The sequence below is a fragment of the Pituophis catenifer genome, unplaced genomic scaffold (assembly GCF_029215685.1).
Source record: "Pituophis catenifer annectens isolate HBS135680 unplaced genomic scaffold, rPitCat1.0.hap2 SCAF_1, whole genome shotgun sequence".
NCBI classification, from domain to species: domain Eukaryota; kingdom Metazoa; phylum Chordata; class Lepidosauria; order Squamata; family Colubridae; genus Pituophis; species Pituophis catenifer.
In genome coordinates, this window is record NW_027256881.1 from 205193732 (window position 1) to 205218602 (window position 24871).

The 24871-nt window shown below is 39.8% G+C and overlaps 1 protein-coding gene across 1 annotated transcript; it reads left to right on the top strand.

Moving 5' to 3' along the window:
- Positions 1-371: 371 nt before the first annotated feature.
- Positions 372-15041, top strand: CYTIP (cytohesin 1 interacting protein). Its single transcript, XM_070956994.1, has 8 exons — positions 372-542; positions 3681-3730; positions 4863-4917; positions 8106-8193; positions 8310-8403; positions 10030-10099; positions 12826-12892; positions 14488-15041. Exons 1-8 carry the CDS (start codon positions 372-374, stop codon positions 14949-14951), a joined length of 1059 nt encoding a protein of 352 aa, XP_070813095.1. The 3' UTR covers positions 14952-15041.
- Positions 15042-24871: the final 9830 nt, after the last annotated feature.

Genomic DNA, 24871 nt, shown 5'->3' on the forward strand with positions numbered 1-24871 from the left:
CAGATCTGGAGAGATTGACAGATGGTGTTTTGGACACAGATTATCAAAGGCAGAAAAATAGCATGTTAAGAATCCCTTCTATTTACCACTAGCTGAAGGAGGCGGGGGAAAAGTAAGCAGATTGTTCAGTCTCATAAGCAAAAAAAAAAAAAAAAAAAAAACCACCATCTCTACATGCCCTGAGTAACACTGAATGATCTGAGAAAAAAGATTTATGTAACCTGCACCCTAAACCACAAGTCACATGGGTTTCCCCTATGCTTTTTTTTTTTTTTTTTTTAATATTTTGGGCTAGAGTAGTTATGCTTTTAGCTGGCTTCCTCACTCATGCAATACTCTTCAGTGCTGAATGAGTTCAGCTTGAATGCAAGATGTCCTTGAAGAGGTTGATTCAACAGAGAGGCAATGCCAACTGTGTGGGCTACTGTCTCAGCTCAAATTACAGCCCATCTTTGGAGCCAATTGATGGTCCATCTTTGGACAACCAGGGAAGCCAAATGTTCTCAGACCCAACTGGAAGATTGTCCAAGGACTGCAAACAGGTACTGCTCACTTTGGAACTTTGCAGGATTTTGTTTGTGTCACCTATAAAAGACATATTTCTTTCTTTTCCTTTTTGGCTAACCAGAAATAGATTTACCAGAAGATTTATTGGCAGCTCAAAAGATTCAAGCCTAAACTAGTTTAAGAGAAAGTTTTGTACCAGGAGCATTGCTTGAATTACAGAAATTTAATGGGGGTTTAGCTGGTGATTATTTTTTTTTTTTTGGTCTTCTCCTTTCTTTCACATTGCTCTCTGGTTTATATATAGAAAAATGGTTTAATATCTATATATGTATGTATTTATGAACACTCCTTTTTTCCTCCCTCCTTCTTCTGGGATATTTTTTATTTCACGTGGCCAAATAATTCATAGCAATTTCAGCACTGGGAAAGTTGCTGGAGCGCATGGTGCCCTTTGCTCTTCTCTGTCAGACAGAAAAATGTTTGGGACAGTCTCTTGGTAGTGGATTGGCGTTGATAAACGGATTGTAATCCCAATTGATTTTAATGCAATCCAAAGGCAGAGCCCAGATGTAGCTTGTTCCAACAGCAGCCTCCTCGGTCAGCTTGACTAAAGTCAGGGCCGTCTTAACAGCATTATGGGCCCTGGGCATAAAGCAGTGCACTGGGGCCAGTGGTGGGATTCAGCCAGTTGGCAGCACTTCGGGAGAACCGGTTGTTGACTTTCTGAGCAATTTGGTGAACTGGTTGTTGGAAGAAATCATTAGGGCAGAGAACCAGTTGTTAAATTATTTGAATCCCACCACTGACTGGCCCCTATGATAACTACTCACAGGAATAAAAATGTAAATGGTCGATAAAATTAAACATATATTAATTTTATTGGCACTTCCAGCAAAATTGGTGTTGAAACATTAAAAACATGTGGTGCCGCAACAACTAATCCACATGATAAACATTTGAGCAATACATGAGGCTTGAAAAACACAATAATACTCAGTTGCTGTATTTATATGATACAAGGTGCATTGAAGGGTTAACATACACAGATTAGTATGGGGCCCCTATGCTCGTGGGGCCCATGGGTAAGTGCCCATCAGGCCCATGCATTAGGACAGCCATGGGTGCCCAGATAGAGAAGGTGCTTTAAAACAGCCGGTCACGGGTTCTGTGCTTAAGGTCAGGCCATAGTCCAAGCCACCTTTGACACAAAATTCGGTTGTTTTTTCTTAACTGTCTACTTGTGTCTACTTGTGCAGCATTTAAGAATATGTTGAGGAGGTCAGACAGTGGTAGTTAAACCAGGAGCAGCTCTTACTGTCTATTTTAAGGAGATGAGTTTTGTTTTCCCAGATGTAATCATTAACTTCAGTCCATACAGTGGTGATGTTTAATTTTTAGATTACTTGAATAAATGTTTGCCTGATTATATAGCTTAACATTCAAATGTTCAGTTTATAAAAAAAGTTTGTATGGGAGGAAAAAGAAAGTGACCATGAAAAATAACAAGCTAACATCCTCTCTGTCTGCAGAACATGCATTATTTTATTTCTATATTGGAACGAGCATTAAACATGCATTATCTTATTTCCATATTACAATTGCCATACATCTCCTCTATGTTTTATTTAATGCTTTAATTTGGGAAAACCTACTTTTATCACATGTATGTACCTGATAGGCAGAGGACAGGGGTATTGTCTGAAGGAGATAACACTGAATGACAGGTATAAGATGGCTATCAGTTTACTTTGACTTATGAAGATAGCTTTGGGTTGGTTAAAAGAGAAGCAAGGATTGGTTCTGAGTTCATATATAGAAAATCTCAGATATCCCAATTTTTTTAAAAAAATAATCTCAGAAGAAAGCAATAGAAAACCACAGTTGTATCATTGTCAGGAAAACTACAGCAACGTGTAAATGAGCCACCGAGAATGCGTTTTAATAATATCTTCAGAAGTCAGTAGATATTGTTGTTGGACTACATTTAACTCAAGGCAACCGTATTAAGTGCTTTTAACTATTTTTATATTTTCCCTAGTTTATATGCCATCCAGAGACCACTGGAGTTGGGTGGCTAATCCATTTAAATAAATAAATAAATATTAAAAGGACCCAATTCATACAGTGTCCTGCCTCATTGGAGCTTCTACTTTTCCAGTGAAAAAGGGCTACAGCATTTTCTCAATTTATGAACATCGTGTGTATGTCTAAAGATGCTTGAACCAAGTCCTCCTGTAGTGTTTTAAGTAGTGCCTAATTTATCAGAATTAGTAAATTCCAGCCAAAAATTCTGTACAACTAGAATGGACCCTCGTAATAGAATCAAAATCTGCCAAAAATACAGTCTCCTGTTGTTGTTGTTGCTGTTGTTGTGCTTTTCTGATGTTGGTTTTTTGTTTTTTGGTTTTTTTGCGTAGTTCCTTGATATTCTTGAATGAGGAATCTATGTTGATATGGCATTTTGTTCAGCAAGATGGCAGAGACTGCCCTGTAAAAGTTTGGGAAGAATAAATAAACTGGAATTTGCATGTAGTAACAACAGGCGACATACAAATTCAAACAGAATTAGAAAGGCACATACATATATATTTGAACAATTAACAAATTAGCATGTGGTATACGAAAGTAATCAGTAACGAATTTATGGCAAAATGAAGGAAGATTTCCCTCACCCATTCTAGCAACAACTAAGATAAGATCTTCATAGATTTGATGAGAGCTTTAGATGACTTTATGGAGAAGAAGCTGTCCATGATAACTGAATGAGGTGTCCACAGATTGCGATGAAAGGTCTCTCTTGTTCAGGGAGGCTTTTTGACAACCAAAGTAGCTGCTAGATATGACAGCTAGTCAGATATGTATATTTCTATTCTGCTAGTAGTTAAAGATGAAAGACAGCAATTATGGTTATGGTCCATATGTGGCTTTCTACTCTGAAAAAGTTGGTTATGAACAAAATTGGGGTCAGTTAGAGCAAGATTTCTAACTTAGTTAAACTGGTCGGCTTCTCCTGATGAAGTATTTAGGAAAGCAGTTGTCTTGTTTATTTCATTATTAAGGATTCCTATCAGTCCACGTGTAACGTTTTCATCATGCTACTGATTTGATATGATAGAAAAAATACTTCTCTGTGTGTGATGGAACTAATTCCTGCTCTCCATTTCTATTTCCAGCTTGCTTTAAACAGAACGAGTTCCATAAGCAAATCTTCTGGCCCACACAGGTAATAAAGATATTACTTTGCTCCTTTCGTCTATTATTTGTTTACTATCTGCCTGCCTGTAAGGCAACAAATGTGTAGGAAGATAGAGGAACATAATGAATGGTGAAGATGTAAGCATGAGATTGCTGCAGTGAAATATGTGGGCTGTACAGAGGTGAAAAGATTAAATAATTCATAAGGGCAATCTCTCTATGAAACCAGTTAACAGTACAGTTATTATGCCACATTGTGGCAAAATGGCATTAAGAGATTAAGTAGGTATGTATATTAGATTAAAAAAAAAAAACTCTTGGAAGACTTTGCATGCAAGTTCATATCTATGTTAAAGAAACCGCTGATTGATCTGGTAGCAAATGCCCCAGGAAGTGACCCGCCATTTTATGTTCTGTTAAATTCATAATCTGATTTAATTCAACCAAATCGGGAAGCCGAGTGTGTAACCTGAAAGGATTGATGCAGAAAAGAAATATGCTGAATAGACATATTTTAACTGTGTGTGCCCGTTGTCCCAAAAATTATGCTAGAGAGATAAATATGAACATAAATTGCGAGCTGGAGGAGATGTGAGATAACAGCAAAATTGTTACCCACTTTGCTCCACTTAGATTTCTCGGCTGTGTCCATTGTTAATTTTTTCACATGTTGAACTGATAGTTGTATCCCCCCTTTAGAGTGCTAACCACCATCTGCCTTTTCTGGCCCCTATCATGACTGAAGCTCATTTTGAACTCAGTGGAATCAAAAACTCACTCAGGTCTATTTCGTTACCTTTTGAGTTTGAGTTCAAACCTGGAGGTCCTTGCCTTGAGTTGCATTTTATCTAATTTGTGTCCCTGGTTTATTTCACCATCATTCTTAGAGCCACTTTCTCCAACATGGTCTCCTCCAAGATATTTTGGGATTTTGTGCTACTTGAAAACTGCTGGAGGACACCAAGCTGGAGAACAATTTGATTTCCATAATGTAGGAGTTTGCCATACTTCTTTTGTTATCCATAAAGTTGAAGATTATTTCATAAGAAAAGCCCATTCAAAAGTTATTATTTTTGTTCACTATATCTTTCAATCATTTACTGGTAGCAATGTTACATGGCATAGCTAAACAACTTCTTCCTATTTTATTTTTTATACAGAAAGACATTTAAAATCTTCAAGGAAGACAATGAAACATTTGGATTTGAAATCCAGGTGAGGCTTTAACTTTGTGAATAGGCATCTCCATGGCTAATAGGTAGGATGGCAAACAGTAATTCCAGAAGACTGATTTCAACAAAGGCATTCATTGATACTCATAGAGATGTTCCTCACTTATTGAGGTTCACCTTGGCTCATTCCACAATGGCAACAGGGCCTGAACATTTCCTCTTAAAGTTTGTACTTAAAGTTTGTCTGCGTCAAGCATTCTGGACCATTGTGGAAAATTGAAACACTAGCTCCTTACCATCCTTGGAGCGCTGCTTCTATTGACTTCCATACTGAATGTGGCACAAATGACAAGGAAGACCCATCAGAGTCATTTTGCTTAAGGAACTTACAATTACATGCAGGTGCCGTGTAACGGGCTGAGCTCCCGTTACTTGTCCCAGCTTCTGCCAACTTAGCAGTTCGAAAGCACATAAAAAATGCAAGTAGAAAAATAGGGACCACCTTTGATGGGAAGGTAACAGCATTCCGTGCACCTTTGGTGTTTTGTCATGCTGGCCACATGACCACAGAGACATCTTCGGACAGCGCTGGCTCTTCGGCTTTGAAACGGAGATGAGCACCGCCCCCTAGAGTCGGGAACGACTAGCACATATGTGCGAGGGGAATCTTTACCTTTACCTTAGAGGTAAACCATAACATTGCACAGACACATCTATGAAATCACAAGAGTTAACTCATCATGAAAGAAAGAGTCCTTTTGTTGTGTTGGCCACTAGCCACTCCAGCAGCCGAATCAAGGAAGAGGAGGAGGTGTGAGTCAAGGTCAGCAGCAAGGCAACCGGAGAGCTCCGAGGGGGAAGAGGTCATGGAGCTGGCAGAGAGAGAAAAAGAGGCAGAGCCTGGGCCGTCCGTCAGCCCTCAGATGGAGAGTCAACAGCCCTCAAGTCTGGAGATGACTAATGAGGAAGAGGAGGAACAGCTGGGGCCAGTGCCTGACAAGTGGATGTGCAGCAGGCAGAGAAGAAGCAAGCAGTGGAAATCCATGGGCCAATCTTTGGGAAGGACGAGCCACCGCTGCTAACAAAGCCCCACCCTAGCTTGCGGATAAAAGGCAGGAGGCAGAGATGAATAGATGTGGCAGACAACTATTCATCTTCCGGTCAGCCGGACTTGTTAACCTGCTTTGAGAGAGAAACTTTTTGCCGGGGTTGCCGGCGCTCCTAATAAAGGAATCTTTGCGTTAACTTCAGAGGGTTTTGTCATGTTTGGGGAGCTCTTGGAGCTCTCAGTTTGGGGAGCTGGGTCATAACACCTTTCTTTGAAGGGGAGCAGTGATATGTAATCATCTTAATTCTTTGAAATAAACATTTGAAGGGATTATGTGGCACAAACAGGCAATACAAACCAAAAAAGAGGGATCTACTTCTTAAACATCTTAGCTATTCCTAGGCAGAAGATATGTGTTTGACAGTGGTGGATTTCACTTACCTTTGCTACCGGTTCGCTCTACACATGCACAGAGCATATTTGATGACATCTGGGTGAGTGGTCGGAGCCTCTCGCCGCTGCTACTATCGGTTCACCCGAACTGGTGCGAACAGGTAGCAACCCACCACTGGTATCTGAGTATGTGCACTTTTCCCCCCTTGCCACTAAAACATATGCAAAGTGTTTCACTTTGTATAATTGTTGACCACACTTTTCCATACAATTCTGGAGAATTAAAAAGGAAGATAAGAGTGATGTCCGCAGCAACTGGCACTGGTGTCCTAATGACAGCAACTGTGTGGTTTCTGATTCAAGTCATGGCATTTGCTGCTGATATCCCATGTGTCCTCCTTTGTCACCATGCCCACCACTCTGCTGACTGTGGAGGGGCCTCTCTTTCAACTGAGAAACTATAGCCAAGTAATTGCAAGACAGAATGAAAGGGGATTATGTGTTCTTCAAAGGCCAGCCCTACCAGGGGGTAAAATGAGTCATTTACCCTCTGGTATCAGATTCCAGGAGATATTGTGCTTTGGAGAAAGTTGAGGGTCGGGTAACTGGAGCTGCATCTTTAAGTTAGCTTGTTCCCTTCAGACACAAAGAAAGGTGGTATTCCTATCACAGTTGAAGAAACATCAATCAATCAGATTTCAATCAGATTTTGGACAGTATGTGGCATGGTAGGTGATGCTACTTTGTCATAGGCAGCAAAATGTTTGGGTCTGGCTCCTGGTCCTTTCTCCCTCTTTCAGGGGTTTCTGTGAAGGGCGTGGGGGGTCAAATAACTCAAGAGAGCAGCCACAAATTTGTGCAATGCACCTTTTTAAAAAGTGGGATTTCAACTGCATGATTGTGCTGCCCTCTTGATTTTTCAACACTCCCCTTTCCCTTTTCTTCCCTTTATGGCATGTTCTAAAAGCTGACATCTCACACTGGGGAACAGTGCAGAGAATCTTCTGTGGCGCAATGGCCCAGTTTCCTCCTAATCATATTGGTGCAGCTTGGTAATCAGTCATATGCCATGAAAGAACAGGACAGCCCAGTTGTTGGGTGGGAAGCCTATTTTTTCCTCTGATTGTTCTTGTTATTTTTCTTTAAAGGATAAAAAGAGGAAATGTTTATTTTTGCACTTGACAAGTAAAGCTTTCCATGGGCGTAGGCAGTTTGGTAGAGTTGTAAGGCAACTGACCTTCCTGTACCATGTTGGAAACTCAGGATAGCTGTCTACACATGGCCAAAAAGAAATGCACCACCAAAAACTGAAGACAAAACAAGACATCATTTCATATATTTTAAATTTAAATAAAATACACTATCCCTTAGCGAGGATACAGGGGTCTGTAGGAGCCATCTGCTTGCCGAGTCTAATAATTGTTGCCCAATTTCCAACTATAATGAGTAACTTCAAAGGCTTGGATTGGGCAACCCTGTCAATGGAGAACACTTTCTAGCAGACTTAATTGACATGACATGCTTATCCCTCATTGATTTACTCCCCTTCATCTGTTGGATTTGTGTGATAAACCAGTCAATTGATCACCATCCAGGCTAAAATGTAGTCGGCTTCTCAATGAGTCATGTGAACCCAACTAAAATAACAGGCTATTCTTTGAAAAGGGGGACAGGTGGCCACTCTAATGGTAGCTAGGAATTGGGGTCAAAAGTTGCAAGATAAGAGTTGCTCTTCTAACAACATTTTTTGTTTCATGTTTTGCTTTAATTCTTTAATTCTTCCATTTTAGTGCCAAAGTAATCGTTTCATGGAAACTTGCACTTATATTTGCAACGTGAAAGGAGGAAGCCCAGCTTCTCTTACTGGACTCCAACATGGTAACTAACCTTTCTTAGAATTCTCATGGTTTAAGGGATCACATTTCTGATAATGTAGAAGGGTTGATGAACATCAAAATACATATTCTAACATATTTCATTTTGCATTATTACAGGTTACATCCTGGTCAGCATCAATGGAGTGAGCATTAAAGGACTAAGTCACAAAGAACAGGTGGACATGATTAAATCATCTAGGAATTTTTTAAGGTAACCAAGATATATGGGGCTGGTGCCTGAGCTTATTTTTGTAATATTATGCATTTGTTATTGATTGGAGTGGGCATTCCATCAGTTTTTCACATGCTAAGGAAAGAATATGATTGCTCTCCTTAGATTGGAAATCCACTACAAATGGGAACAAACGCATCTTTGTATTGTAAAGGGAGGAAAGATGGCAAGATGACTTGATGAATGAGATACATCATAAGAAATAGATGAGGATTAAATTGTAGCACTCTGCCACTCAAAGTTACAGTGTCCCCAAAAATCAGAAATAGGGGACAGTCCAGTTGCTGTTCTTTTCTCTCGTGGTTTTCATGAGATTCAACAACTAGACCAGTGGTGGCGAACCTATGGCATGAATGCCAGAAGTGGCACTCAGAACGCTCTCTATGGGCACGCCCCAGCCCAGCTCCATCGCGTTTCTCCCGTGGGGGGGAGAGAGAGAGGGAGGGAGGGAAAGAGAGAGAGAGAAAAAGAGAGGGAGGGAGAGAGAGAGAGGGAGGGAGGGGAAGAGAGGGAGGGAAAGAGAGGGAGGGAGGGAAAGAGAGAGAGAGAGAAAGAGAGAGAGAGGGAAAGAGAGAAAAAGAGAGGAGGAGAGAGAGGGAGGGAGGGAGGGAAAGAGAGAGAGAGAGAAAGAGGGAGGAAGAGAGAGGGAGGGAGGGAAAGAGAGGGAGGGAAAGAGAGAGAGGGGGAAAGAGAGGGAGGGGAAGAGAGGGAGGGAAAGAGAGAGAGAAAGAGAAAGAGAGGGGGAAAGAGAGAGGGAGGGAAAGAGAAATGATATTACAAAAGTTTTTCTTTTTTATTGTTGCTAAACGTAATATTTCAAAAGCAGAAAAAAATTGAAGGGGCATAAAAGTGCATTTATCACGTTTTCCTTAGAACATTTAGCTGAACTCTGCCTTGTTCAGTGTCAACTGAAGTGTCAAAGTGTCAACACGGCAATTTAACCTGAATAATGAGGTAGTAAAACCTCATTATTCAGGTTAAATTGCCGTGTTGACACTTTGCGATAAATAAGTGGGACTTGGGTTGCAGTTTGGGCTCTCGGTCTCTAAAAGGTTCACCATCACGGAACTAGGTGAACCACCTTTCTCATTGTTTTTCCCTTTGACTAATTGAAGGCATGATTAGGTAGCATTCTTTTGCAACTATTGTCACTTCTTAACAACTGGCACTTATTTATTTTAACTTTTAGTTAAAAGAACTAAAAGGTTAACTTTTAGTTAAATTATCTTCCAGTTCAGATAGAGGGAACTTACATCCACAGCCCCATTTTTTTCAGCTCTTTTTAACTCTCTCTCTCTCTCCTTAAACTTCACTGGTATCATTATTAGAGACCTCCAAAGGCCTTTGTGGCTGACTATGACAGAAAAGTCAGAGTGTCACAAAAGTAAAAAAACATTTGCCTACTCTAGCTTTTCTAACCCTAACCCTAAATGATATTTCTTTCTGTAGGCTATCTTTCTAAAATGGACTGATCTAAAACAACTCTTGCTTCCATTCCTAGGGTTGTATTGCCACTATAAAATTATATTAAAATGACAATGATGATATCAGTAACTCGCTTATTGGTTAGACACTGATGATGATAATCGTTAATTCAATTTATAGGTTAGATACAGTGAATGAAGCCCTGATTATGAAAAGAATGGAACTGGAAACCAAGTTGCATTGCATGAAGGTACGATTTCTATGTAAAATGGAAAGCGAGGGTGTATATTGGCTTCAGCCAGATTCTAAGGTGAAGGGAACCCCTTGGGCTGCTCAGGGAGGCAAAGCTGGATCCCAGCGAAAGCAGCCCCACTGAGTCAGGATTATTGTGAAGCTTTGGAAGCAATTCAGTGAACAGAGAAACAAACAGCTTACAAACAAAGTCCATATCCAGGTTAATTCCTCCATAAATGAAAATCCTTGATGTCAAAGTCAATTCCTCCACTTATCTACTTGGTGTTTTTGCCAGGATTTGTCTCCCTGCTTTATAACTAGGATATAAACTCTAGGATATAAAGGATATAAACTATTTATAGTTTATATCCTCCCTGCTTTATAACTAGGATATAAACTCTAGGATATAAAGGATATAAACTATTAACAAATAACGAATTAACAGACACACACTTGTTTACTATTATTTGTTTAAAGTGCAATATTCACTGAAGCTACCTTAAAACTTTGCTGTCTTCTATAAAATTGGACAACCTTCTTGCCAAAAAGAACCATTTGGACTGGGCAACTTTCCCAGAGTTTCCCCTCCGCTACAAGGAGGATTCAAATGTGCTATGGTGGTTAAGATAATGTGATCAAGGCCAAGGAGATCCAGATCCAGATCCAGATCCAGATTCGAATCCACTGTCCACTATCAAAACTCAATGAGATGATGTTGGACATATCATTCTGTCAACCCAATTTACCTTACAGGGTTTTTGTTGTGGAAAAAAAATAGAGGAAGAAAGTATAAGCCACTGCCTTTTTCTCCTGGGAAAAAAAAATCAGGCTATAAATCCAATAAATAAAAGTTAAACAAAGTTGTCCACTTCTACTCTAGTGCTAGTGCTCAAAGTTCAAGAAAAAGTTAGGGGAACAAAAGGGCCAAAACAGAGAAGTTTAGGAGATCCATTTTCAGCTGCACCATATTACTGGAAATCCAAGTCAGCTTTTTTGTACTTCCTTAGATCTTACCCACATAATGTTTTGCCCATTAGAATAGAGGGACCAGAAAAAGAACCTTGGTAGTACAGTGGTTTAAGGCACCCTGTTATTAAGCTGGTTATTAAGACCAGCTGCCTGCAATTACTGCAGGGTTCGAATCTCGCCAAGGCTCAAGGTTGACTCAGCCTTCCATCCTTTCTAAGGTAGGTAAATTGAGGACCCAGTTGTGGGGGCAATAAGCTGACTTTGTATAAATATACAAAAGGATGAAGGCTATTGCTGAGCACATTGTAAGCCGCCCTGAGTCTTTGGAGAAGGGCGGCATATAAATCAAATTAAAAAAAAAAAGATATAAATTACATATAAGTCACAAAGGTTCCAGAACTGAATTGTTCCAACATTTGTAAGAAAAGCCCATTCTATGGAAGTAGCGCATGGGATCTTATCCTACCCTTGCTCTCACTATGTGGGATGGCCAGTCCGAATGAGATGCCAGGTGCTCCTAATACCCGCCTGACCTTTAGTTTCACAATGAAGATCTAAGCCTCATGATGAACTTCATCCTACGATATTTCTGGTCTATGTTACGATGGTTTTCCCGTTGCTGATGGCTTTCCTACTCTGAAAATTGCCATCAAATAGTGATCTTTATTATGACCAAAGAGGCAATTTAGTGTTTAATCAAAACCTTTCCAATTTTTGGAGGGCAGCAATTGGCCCACCACTCAAGGAGTAGCTGTGGCCATGAGTCTCCAAGAAACGGTGCATCTAAATAATGCTTGAAATACAACCCATACTGTGACTTTCTCAATACAGGTAGTCTTCCGCCTATAATCATTCATTTAATGACCATTCACATATACCATGGCACTGAAAAAAGTGACTTATGACCAGTTTTCACACATATAACCATTGCAACCTTCCCAAAGGTATGTGATCAGACTTTGGGTGTTAGGCAACCTGTATGTATTTTTGATGGTTGTAGCATCCCAGAATGCTGGGATTGTTACTTGCAACCATCCTAGTGATTTTCTGGCAAGCAAAGTCAATGGGGGAAGACAGATTCGCTTAACAACTGCACAATCCACTTGACAACTTCAGTGATTTGCTTTACAACCATGGCACAAAATGTCGGGGCATGACTCACTTAACATCTGTCTTGCTTAGCAACAGAAACAGCTGTGGTTATAATTTGAGGCCTACCTGTACATTAAGTCATTTACTATTACGATAGAAAGCTATCAGGCTCCATTAAAGTAATTTAGAACTGGACTTATACAAAAGAAAAATCCATATACAGGTAGTCCTTGAGTTACGACCACAATTGAGCCACAAATTTATGTTGCTAAGTGAAACATTTGTTAAGGGAGTTTTGCCCCATTTTATGACTTTTCTTGCCACAGCTGTTAAGTGAATCATTGCATTACTTAAGTTAGTAATACGGTTGTTAAGTGAATCTGGCTTCCCCATTGACTTTTCTTGTCAGAAGATCACAAAAGCTGATCACATGACTCTAGGACATGGAAACCATCATAAATATGAACCAGTCACTAAGCACTTTTTCCAGGGCTATTGTAACTTTGAACGGTCACTAAACAAACTGTTGTAAGTCGAGGACTACCTGTATTTTTTGCATCCAGTCTTGAGATATCCTCAGGTCAGATTTTTCACGATGAGAAATAACTGAAGCATGGAGTTGCTACTTGATAAAAGACACAGTAGTTTCCAAATGACAAAGTGTTGTTTTCCCTTTGACAGAAAACTTTGCAAGATAAGTTGGCCGAGCTCCAGGCCCTGTGCTTACGAGAAAAGGACCTTGCTCGCGGTAAGTCTGAATGTCCTGTTGCAGAAGTAAGAAACGGTAACGCCCAATTTCTGTACGGACATATGCAAATTCAGTTAATGGTTATAAAGTTGCTTAGTTTCAGTTTTGTTTGCGTAGTTTGAAGGAAGTTCTGAAGAGGAATAAGAGCCATATTCTGCTTTTACGAAAAGAACATTTGCGATAGTCTATGTTGTGGGTGTGCCATATTGAGGAAGTTGTAAAATTAGATACTAAAGTCATTATTTTTTTAACCTTGCCCTTCTGATGGTTATCAATTGCTTAGTTTTATTATAGTTCCTTGTCAGTTCCCCAATAAACTTTTATGTAGGCTCACATATACCGTGTTTCCCCGAAAATAAGACCCTGTCTTATATTTTTTTGAACCCTGAAATAAGCATTTGGCCTTATTGCCATGCACTCAAAAGCCCAATTGGGTTTATTATCAGGGGATGTCTTATTTTGGGAAAAACAGGGTAGCTACAGCACATACATTAAGTAAATCAGCACTAATTTTTCTGTCTGACTCATATCATCTTTTCTGTCTGATTTGGAGGGAAAAATCAATATTTTTCATATCAGGGTGCATGGAGTATTCTAGAAACTTCAAAACTAATTTTGGTTTCTCTTTGTTAATTTTTTTCCTTTTGGACTCTGCTGAGTTCTGATTGACACTTAAAACTTTCAAAGGTTGTGTGATGTATTTATTTCTTTATTTGTCTGTTTATTAAATGTATATGCTGCCTCTATAAGGTGACTCTGGACTTTTTTATTTGTTTAGCTTGGTCATGCTCATGGAAGAGGGGATAGTGGCAGAAAAAAGGTCAGAATCTGGACTCTCTAAACTATAGCTTAGCATCCAGAGTCTGAAAATAATCCAAACTACAGTTCTCGGTATTCTCCTCCATTGACTTTGCTGGCTCTGCATCATAGCAATTTATTGCCTCTTCTAGAGTCAACCAAGCATTATTTAGGCCAGTGTTTCTCAACTTTGGGCACTTGAAGATGTGTGGACTTCAACTCCCAGAATTCCCCAGTCAGCATCCACACATCTTTAAGTGGTCAAGATCAGGGCTGGATTCCACTTACCTTTACTACCGGTTTGCAATGGGAGTGCATATGCGCATGCGCAGATCATCAGTGATGACTTCAGGGCAGGTAGGCGGAGCCTCCTGCCACCATTACTACCGGTTCGCAAGAACCGGACTGAACCGGACTGAACCGGACTGAACCGGAGCAACCCACCACTGGTCAAGGTTGAGAAACACTGATTTAGGCCAAAATGACACCAATGAGAACAGGTTTTATTGTTTCAACAGGGCCGAATGATACTAAGAAAACTTTACCAGTGATTACCAAGGAAACAGCTTAAAGGTCGCTAGGGATTGTAACTCAGTAATATGAGGAAGCTTTCAGGTCTCCCTCATGCCTGTTCAACTCTCACACTCATACAGAATAAGTCTGGAAACTAACCTTTTGCTCCACATGTAAAGGCTTCCGGTGTCTTCACAGTAATCAAATGGCACTTTTGATATTCTTCTGCTACAAACAAACATTTCTGAGAATATAATGCTTGTTCTCTTCCATTTGCCCTTTAGGAGAAGTCTGCTCACTACCAGATTCTGCAGGATTAGAAGGACCTAATATCTTTGGTGATCATGCTGGATTAGAATCCCACTTGGGCAGTAAGGCCCGATTTTCCAGTGAAAGCAGCTGCTTAAGCCGCCTTAGCTCAATGACTATGGATAGTGAGGACAGTTTTTACCAATCCAGTGTTTTCGAAGACCCCGCTAAAGAGATTTTTAGCCGACAGTCAAGCACAGAAGACGACTGCTTTCTTCCAATTGGTAGTAATGAAGTAAAGAAGACATCATTGAGAAGGCATCGGAGTATCAGTGTGACTAGCAATGTCTGTAGATCTCCTTCAAAGAATGGAGATAACTTCTCAAAGATCTTTGGGACTCTCCCACGGAAAAGCAGAAAGGGAAGTATTCAAAGGAAGCTGTTGACTTTCATTCCTGGCCTTCACCGAGCTGTGGAAGTGGATGAAAGTCGTATCTAAATAACAAGTTTAGAATTACATGGAAATCTTGGACTGCAATTTGCATTTCATATTCAAATCAGGCCTGCATTTCATATTCTCAATCAGTAAATAAATGGAAGTAAAATAAATAGCTTGGATTGATAGCTTTGGGGCTTTTTTTCCTGATATAGTTTCAAGACAATTGGATTGATAACATACTTTTGGGTGTTATTTGTGGATTTTTGGCGGGAAGCAGGAAAGACTCGAGTCGTTGCCTAGTAACACTACAATATAGGCCTGAAACAATAAGAAGGCAGCAATTTGTAGTAGCTAAGACTTCACATACATCTATAAGTATTCAATTGCTAGCAAGACAAGTTAAATGTATTTTTTAAATAAAAATATATATTGTTCTGGTTACCCAACATCTGACTCGCACCTTGTAAATCTGGGTGACGACTAAACCAACATGATTCCCCTAGTTTATGTTACTCTAATATTTGAGGTAGACAAGTGAAGCGTTAGAGGTCTTTGCCCAAGGACCCATACTGGCAAAATACAGGGAGTCCTTGACTTACCACCACAACTGAGTCCAAAATTTCTGTTGTTAAGTGAAACATTTTAAAGCATGTTTGCCCCATTTTATGACCTTCCTTGCCACAGTCATTCAGTGAATAACTGAAGTTGATAAATTAGTAACATGGTTGTAAAGTGTATCTGGCTTCCCCATTGACTTTGCTTGTCAGAAGTTTGCAAAAGCTGATCACATGGCCTTAGTACACAGCAACAGTCATAATTATGAATCAGTTGCCAAGCATCTGAATTTTGATCACATGATCATGGAAATGCTTCAAAAGTCGTAACTGAAAAACGGTCATAAGTCACTTTTTTTCAGTGCCATTGTAGCTTTGAACAGTCACTAAATGAACTTTTATAAGTGGAGGACTACCTGTAGGTACCAATTGGGATTTGAACCAGTGGTGGGTTTCAATTTTTTTTACTACTGGTTCTGTGGGTGTGGCTTGGTGGGCGTGGCATGGCTTGGTGGGCATGGCTTGGTGAGCATGGCAAGGGAAGGATACTGTAAAATCTCCATTCCCTCCCCAATCCAGGGGAAAGTTATTGCAAAATCCCCATTTCCTCCTGATCAGCTGGGACTTGGGAGGCAGAGAATATATGGGGGCGGGGCCAGTCAGAATTTTTACTACCGGTTCTCCGAACTACTCAAAATTTCCGCTACCTGTTCTCTAGAACTCGTCAGAACCTGCTGAAACCTACCTCTGATTTAAACCCAGTCTCTCACATCAAAAGTGGCATTCTAACCACTGTCTAGTCATGTTATAGCAACATTAGTGTTATGTCCTCATAAGGACATCCGCCCGGATTGGCTGCCAGCCATCGGGCGGGAAAGTTTGAATCTCTGTCAGGGGCGGTGCGACTGCCGGAGCGAATATAAGGAGAGCTCCGGCAGCGCGCAGCCAGTCTTGTCTTGTCTCGTTACTGTAGCTATTAAAGTTACTAAATGTATCGAGCTGGTCACGTCTTCATTTCCTGCGCCTGATCTAACAATTAGGAAAAAGGATTATGAGAAGCTGGAAGAGTACCAGGACCTGTGAGAGGAGCTAGAGGGGATGTGGAAAGTTAGAGGCCAAAGTGATCCCAGTAGTGATATGGGGACGTTGACTCCTAAGTAGGGAGAGAAGTTTCAACAAATTCCAGAACAGCCTCAGAGCTCTCTGTCCAGAAGAGGACAGTGCTAGGAACAGCCACGATCCCTCAAATTCCCAGGCCCTGCCCTGACAGATAGGACCCAAGACTGAGGAAGGCACAATCTACCCATAGGCATAAGGACTTTTTTAAAAAAAAAATTGTAATCAACTGATATATTTGAAATGATGATCACATGGAAGAAGCTGTATGTGAACCAGAAATCTGTGTGAGTATGTTCAGAGAAATGCAATGATTTTTATGATTGGAACATTATGGAAGAATATAAACACACCACGAAGCCAATTGCAATAAGGGTGAGAATTAAAACAGGCTACTATACTCATCTACCTATAATAGTACCTTACTTCTTGCGGAGGAACTGGAGCTGGAGTAGGCCTAAAGGAAATGTTGTTAGCATACTGAATTACGATAATAGCTATTGCTTTTAGATTTTTATATACTGATATTTCCTGTTCTGTGAACTCCCAGGCTTGTTACCGAAGAACTCGGCATTGAAAGAGGAAGTGCTTTAATACAAAGGTTCTACCTCTTCTTCTTTTTCTCTTCGTAAATATAGTCTGAATAATAATTTAACCCATGGGGGGTTAATATCAGTCTTTTAAACATTCAAACGTGGTATTTATTGCCCGCTGCTTTGTGTTTGAGTTGGTTGAAAACTAGTGTTGCCTTAATATGGGTGCCGAAATTCCAGTGAACTCTTCAAAAATGGAAATACCGGAGATTTGTCATCTGAGGCTGAAACAAAAAAAGAACAGGTCAAGCAGACTGAAAAATAAAATGTCAAATATCAATATCCAACTTGAAAACAAACAAACAACAAACAAAATATGTAACATTTGGCTTGGTATTGCTTAAAGGTTTGTATAGTTCCATCTTTGAAGTGAAATGGTTGAACTGGCAAATTTCCTAAGAGTCCAGTGTCTGGAGAGTGAATATTTTGGAAGGAGGCTAATCATTTTTAATTTTCAGGCAAAATGTTCCCTTTCATAAATCAACAAAATAAACACTGCTTTGATAGTACCACTTAGCAAATTTCTCCCGGTTCTTGTTCCCTTATTCACCACCTTGGGTCCTGTTAGTGGACTGATTCTGAACAGACATACAGTACTGTTTGCATTTCCAACACGGTATCTGAAGCAAACTTTAATTTAACGAAGCATGCTTCTCGACTGATATAAATGCAAACAAATCAATCGGCTAAGATAATTCTCTATCACAACCTCTGGAGGAACCTTGTGTGAGGCAGCTGCAGTGTTGCAGCCTGCGGTTTCATTTTATATTATTACCTTGAGGGCAGCTGAGACTTTCATTTCTCTTTCCAGTGAAAATGTTCCACACTTGAATTTTTCTGCAGTGCAGCCTGAAGCTGCCTGATTCCTGTGTGTAAACTGTCTGGAAATGAAGCCAGTTTATGAAACCCCCTTCTGGATTTTGGATTTCAGCACCTTTCTCTACTTTGGTCCCAATTCTGGCCCTTTATTCTCTTTGGCCAATGGCTAATGGCAAATGGATCTTCCGGTTTCTTTACCCTTCCCCTCCTGGCCATGAAACAAGCTATAATAACTTTTCTTTCTTTGAGCAGATAAGGAAGGAAGGAAGGAAGGAAGGAAGGAAGGAAGGAAGGAAGGAAGGAAGGAAGGAAGGAAGGAAGGAAGGAAGGAAAACCACCATACCCTTCTTCCATTCACTTGAGTTAGAAGGGAAAATGTGTGTGTGTGTGTGTGTGTGTGTGTGTGTGTGTGTGTGTGTGTGTGCATGCGTGCATATTTTAAATCCAAAGGGAAGAAGAATTGCTTCATAGGTTGAGGTCTCCTTAGAAGAGGACAGCTGTGATCAGAACAAGGTGATCAGAAATGACAATGAACTCTGGAGGGAAACATTCCTGGCATCCTGCAAGTAGCCAGCTGAGAAGGAGGTGCCTATCTGTAATAAAATGAAAAATAGTAGGCAAACTGGAATGTCAGAAAGCACGATGGTGTTATTGGAAATAAAACTATGTTAAAGATTTTCCATTTTTGAAACATTAGATCTGGAGGGGGGGGTCTTAAATGTTGAAATCAAGTAGAGCAGACACCATGGTAGGTGATCCCTTTAGCACCTAGTCCCCGTATTGGAGATCCCCCCCAATGGCATTTAAAAATAAAGCTAGCTAAAATCACTATAGTAATATAATCAAACATCTGAGATAACCACTACAAGTAGTACATCAGTAACAGCATAAATAGCACTGGAGTAGGACCAGGACCAATCAGTTATCCCAAAGGTGCTTTTTAAAGAGGCAACTGGACTTTGGTTTTCTTTGAAAATATTTTGCTTCTCATCCAAGAAGCTTCTTTTGCTCTGACAGGATAGTGGGGTATGGAAGGATTTATATTCCTTGCAGACAGCTGGTCATTTGCATTCTTTTAGAGAGTCTTTGAGGCCACTTGGAGGTTTATCAGTGTCCTCAGGGTCACCTGAGTAGTGCAAATGGGTGCAGGGCCTTCTTGGAACTGCTGAAAGGACTTTGTTGTAGACAGGAGATAGATGATGTCATATCCCTCCCCCTCTGTTGAGAGACAGCTGTTTAGTTTTGACATTGTTGGCCTCTTTGACCCCCTCTTTCAAATCAGCAGTCCTCTCTGTCCAAAATGTGGATTTTGCTGTCTTCAAGAGTGGCCTTTGTCTTTTAAATGCATATGGATTATAGATGGACTGCTGAATCTTGTCCTGATGGGTTTGTTCTCCTACATTGTGCCATGAGAGAGAGAGAGAAAACCCATTAGGACAAGATTCAGCAGTCCATCTATAATCCATCTGCATTTAAAAGACAAAGGCTACAAGTGCCCCTGAGGTCATAGTCAAACCTCCAAGTGGCTTCAATGACTCTCCAAAAGAATGCAAATGACTAGCTGTCTGCAAGGAATATAAATCCTTCCATACCCCACTATCCAGTCAGAGCTGAAGAAGCTTCTTGGATGAGAAGTGAAACGTCTTCAAAGAAAAACAAGAAAGTCCAGTTGCCACTTGAAAAAACATCTTTGGGACAACCATGACCTGTATGACTAAGAATCTCTATAGACCAATTGGTTACTGAGGTAAATTTTAAAAAGCATCCAGCTTTTATTAGTGGATGTGGATGTGAGGCCTCATAAAAGTCCCTTCCAGATGTACTGATGCCAAGAAGGTAATTGAATATATTACTTATTCTTTACCAAACACTTTCCATATTTGAGTTAGATACTGGCATGTGAAAAGGAGATGGAATTACTGGCAAAGTAGAGCAGAGAGACCTAATATGCCTAATAGCTGATGGAATGAAAGACATTTCATTTGTACTTAAATAAGAAGGAAGGCACCAGGCAAACCTCCATAGGAAGCACATTTTAGAGGTGGTTCATATAAGAGTGTGTGAAGAGATGGTGAGAAACTTGCCAAGAAGAGGACAAGAGAGTGTTTGGGAGTGGTTCTAGCTCTTCTTGTGTCTTTGTAATGTGTTCAGAGTTCTGGGAGTTGTAATATTTTTGTCCTGTGGTTGAGACATGTGAAACAGTTCTCAAGCACAGTCCACCCTCGCAACATGAATCTGAAGCTGATCTGCAGGCCCTGCTTGTTTACAATGCTAACATTACTCAGGTGGGTATGTATTGCCTGTTTCTCTGCAGAGCAGGGGAAAGAGGAAGTGGTTTTCTATGGTTTTGTTATACACCAGCCATTGCCACAGTAACTTTGGCTTTGCAGTCTTCACGCCGATGACGCAAAAACTTTCAACTGCCAGATGTTCTTTCGGAAAAAAAAGTCCTTGATTAAATAAAGACCCATGCTACTTGTATGGCTTCAATCCCATTAGAGATACAGGTTGAACAAGGGCAATATGACCATCCTTTCCCGAAAATTTACCTGTTTCTCCCAATTATTTAAGCTTTATGTATCCTGATTTATTTTCTCTGAGCAACGTGGGGGAAAAAAGAAAGATGAGACTTCAGAGCCTGATGGGATAACAAGCAATAGCAATTACATAATACTGAAATGCAAGAGGAAAGATCATAAGCATTGGCTGGACCTAGGAGGAGAAACCAGGAAGGAAAACTAACTCTAGACAACTCTCCAGCGGATGCCCTCCAAGCCCTAGAAATGTTCTGAGACAATATTAAGAAAGTGCAGCATTTAATGTCTGTGGAGATTCTCAGTCATCCAGATCATGGTTGTCCCAAAGGTTGTTCTTCAAGAGGCAACTGGACTTTCTGGTTTTTTTCTTTAAGACTTCTTATCTAAGAAGCTTCTTCAGGTGGTGGTGGGGAGGTTCTGCCCACCTGTCCACAAGCGCGCACACCCCCACAAGCAAGCCAGTAGTGATGGGTTTTGAAACCCACCCCTGGTTTATAGCTATAAACTGAAATACTAACCAGACCCAAACTTATTTAGCTTTACAGCCCTGACATTGGTCTTGGTAGCCTTAGTTGCTGGCCTTCAAGTCCTTTTGAAAGTGAAGGATCCTTGATACTCTCTGACCTTGGTTATTTTCTTGCAGATGTTTCATTACCCAAACTAGGTAACATCATCAGTGCTACTCACTAGCACCGAGGACCTCTTATTTCAGCCCTGAGCTATAAATATTTATTGGTACCTTTTAGAACTCGTTGTGACCTCAGAAATAATTGACTGTGGTAGACTTCTGAATGATATGCAATTTAATAATCCCATTCCCTTTTAAGTGGCAGTTCCAGTTTTGTGTAGGGGGCAATGGTAGTTACTCCTTTGTGGGTTCTGCAACCCCCCCCCACTGCTTATTATCTACCTGAAGCCACCACAGAGGTCATCTGTTGGTTCGGGGCATGATATCTTCACCAACAGTAATGGCTATCCCAGGCCAGAGTGGAGATGTCATCAAAATCCTGGCCAAGTTTAGAGTGGTTTATTTTTTATTTTATTTTATTTTATTTTGAATTTGTATACCGCCCTTCTCCCTGAGGACTCAGGGCGGTGAACAGCCAAGTAAAAACATCAAGTACAAATATTAAAATACAGTTAAAAATATACATATATAAATTTGGCCCCGTTAATTAAAACCAATAAACAAAACACTTAAAAACACTTAAAAAATTAGGCCAGCCCAGCTTGCTGGAAAAGGAAGGTTTTAAGGGCACGGCAGAAGGCACTGAGGTCTTGGATTCTCCTTATCTCTGGAGGCAGTTGATTCCAGAGGGTAGGTGCCCCCACAGAGAAGGCCCTCCCCCTGGGGGTCACCAGCCTACACTGTTTGGCTGATGGCACCCTGAGGAGGCCCTCTCTGTGGGAGCACACAGGTCGATGGGAGGTCGTCGGTGGCAGCAGGCGGTCTCGAAGATAGCTAGGCCCTATGCCATGGAGCGCTTTAAAGGTGATAACCAACACCTTGAAGCGCACCCGGAAGACCACTGGGAGCCAGTGCAGCTCGCGCAGGAGCGGGTTGATGGATCCCTTGTATGGTGGTTTGGCCTAGTCAACCGAAGTTGTTGAACTTTTTTTTTTTCTTTTTAAGAGTTTTGTGTTTGCTTTTTTTGTCCTACCCTGTACGCTGCCCAAAGTCACAATAAATTGGAGCCCGGTAAAAATACATATTCAAGAGCCATGATAGAGCAATGCTTAGAATGCAGTTTTGCAGGCAAAACTCTGCCCACAGCCAGGAGTTTCATCTTGACTGGTTCAAGGTTGACTCAGCTTCCATCCTTCCAAAGTCAGTAAAATGAGGACCAGATTATTGGGGGCAATATGCTGACTCTGTAAACCTTCTTAGAGAGGGCTGTAAAGTACCATGAAGTGCTATATAAGTCTAAATGCTAATGCTACTCAAGAGTTTACCTCCTAAAAGCACTTCTTTTCATATTTCATGTAGGAAGGCCCATCCATCATTTAGGCTGAGTGATAGATTGAGAGCTATGGAGAGGTACAGTATATAAATCTAAGTGCTATTGCTATTCTATTTTAGCAAATGTTTTGTTATTTCATACTCCTATTTGTAAACAGATTCAACAATGTCTTTGCCTTTATCTTTAATTTCATTTGCCTCAGTTAGATCCTTTCTATGATTATTTTGAGAAGGGATATGCAAATATATATAAAGCAATGTGAGACATTACAAAGTTGGTTTAGCCTCAAACCTCTTCTGATTTGGAGGATTTATTGCAGAAAAGCACCAAATTGTCCCATCCCCCAATGTTTATCTATCTATCATCTATCTATCTATCTATCTATCTATCTATCTATCTATCTATCTATCTATCATCTCTCCTATTTCTAAATTGCCCATCTCCCTCAGATACAGTTTGGGAACAAATTTGACATGACCTGGAGAGAATTGGAACATTCTGGAGTTCTCTGGAACATTCCATTCTTGGATTGATGAATTTTGCACATTCCTTTTCTTTAACATGCCTACTTAATGATCCAGTAATTTCTCTGATCTTCTTAAAAACATCACCCATTTCTTTTTCTTATTCATAGACTTTATTGGTTAATACTCTTGACTGAGATCTTTTTTCCTGAGTTTCCTTGTTTGGGAAATAAAAAAGAAATCTGAGTTTAGTTACTGACTGGACATCTTTGTTGTTGTTTTTTTTCTTTTGGCATAAGTTTTATCCTCCATGTTTCTCTGACTATCATATTAGCTTATTCTGAAAGCCTCTTGAATCTATTTTCTTTGAAATTTTAGAAGCATATTTTTTTCTGCTTTAGTTTTCACAATGCCTTTGATCTGTAAGCTGTCTCTGGCATTGATCTTACATTATGATTGTATATTTTCAATTGCACACAATTCTCATCAATTTTCTCTCTTTAAACTCTGACTTTTTCACAATGTGCACCTGGAACTATCTTGGCTAAGTAGCAATTCAGTGCTGCAATTTTGGTGGGTTTATATTAATACAGAATTTTTAAAAAGAAAGACAAAAAGAAAAGAAAAAAGACAAAACTTCAGAAATAATAAAAAAAAGAAATAGAAAGAAGCAACTTCTAATTTCCTTTGCAGCAAATATAAGCATGTTTACAAAGTTATCTCTTATGCGATGGCTATAAAATCAGCTTACTTTATCTATTTTTCCCCCCTAATCATCCATCCACAAGTTATAAGTGCTTTTTTTTTGTTTCATGCAAAAAGTTTGTAAGAGATTTCCAGTCAGCCACAAATGTAGATATTATCTTTTCTCTAATCAAGGAAGTCAGTTTAGCCATCTGCAAATTCTTCACCAACCATTTTTCTGTGGTTGGTAGTGTCGAATCTTTCCACTTTTGAGCATCTAATAATCTGCCCGCAATTGTCAAATATATAAAAGATGGGGTTTTTTTCTAGCTATCTGTCCGTTAATCCCAAAAGAAAAGTCTCTGGTTTCAATTCTACATTCGTCTTTAAAATGTTCTGAAATAGTGTATTAATCTGTGTGCATTTTCCATCACTTTTTTATTCATCTACCACACATGATAAAATATCCTTCATGTTGTTAGATGACAGTGTTTCAAGCACTGGACCGGATGCATGCTTAATCTGCCCAGTATTGCAGGTTGAGCAAACAAAAGTTCTTTCTTAGATAACCAGGCCCTGTGCTATGATACTGTTTTAATTACATCTGATTTCTCTTTTTAGCTATATTGACAAAGTAATTCCTGCCTGAGTTACCTACCTCTATCTCAACAAAAAAAAAAAAAAATTTAAATAGAAAGATTGACTACGGATATTTAGGATTTTGTATTTCTCCTTATGTTTACACATGTACTAATGCTTACTCAAAAGTTTTTGTTTTTAAAAATATTTGCTTTTGTGTGGTTTCTATTTTTTTGGATTTTTTTTAATTTCAGTTTTTTGCTTTTCCAAGTTTTGTTCCTCTTTATTTTTTGTAAAATAAATGAAAAAGCAAACAAAGAAGCATAGGGATTGTATATTTAATGCATTTGAAAAGTAAATGCCAAATTTAGGACAACACATATACTGAATTTTTTTTAAACTTCATTTAATACAAAGTTCACAGGAAAAAAAAAGGGGGAAAGAACAAAGTAAATGATGTTTGGCTTGATCTGTCAGTCTATTCCTGTCCAGAATATATGTTCTGCATCAAACAGAGTTAGTGTTGGCAAGGAAATCAGATTTCATTCTTCTCACATCATAGCATGACTTGTAAATCAAGATATTCGGAGCTTTCTGACGTGCTCAATAACACAAACAGGAAGTGGCTACTGGAGTGAACATGGGGAGCTGTCTCACTTGAAATCAAGTTTAA

Excerpts from the sequence above, each read along its gene's own strand:
- CYTIP (XM_070956994.1), top strand. The coding sequence starts at position 372 with ATGTCCTTGAAGAGGTTGATTCAACAGAGAGGCAATGCCAACTGTGTG. Across the intron at positions 4,918-8,105 it reads CATTTGGATTTGAAATCCAG|TGCCAAAGTAATCGTTTCAT; the intron begins GTGAGGCTTTAA and ends CTTCCATTTTAG. Across the intron at positions 12,893-14,487 it reads AGAAAAGGACCTTGCTCGCG|GAGAAGTCTGCTCACTACCA; the intron begins GTAAGTCTGAAT and ends TTTGCCCTTTAG.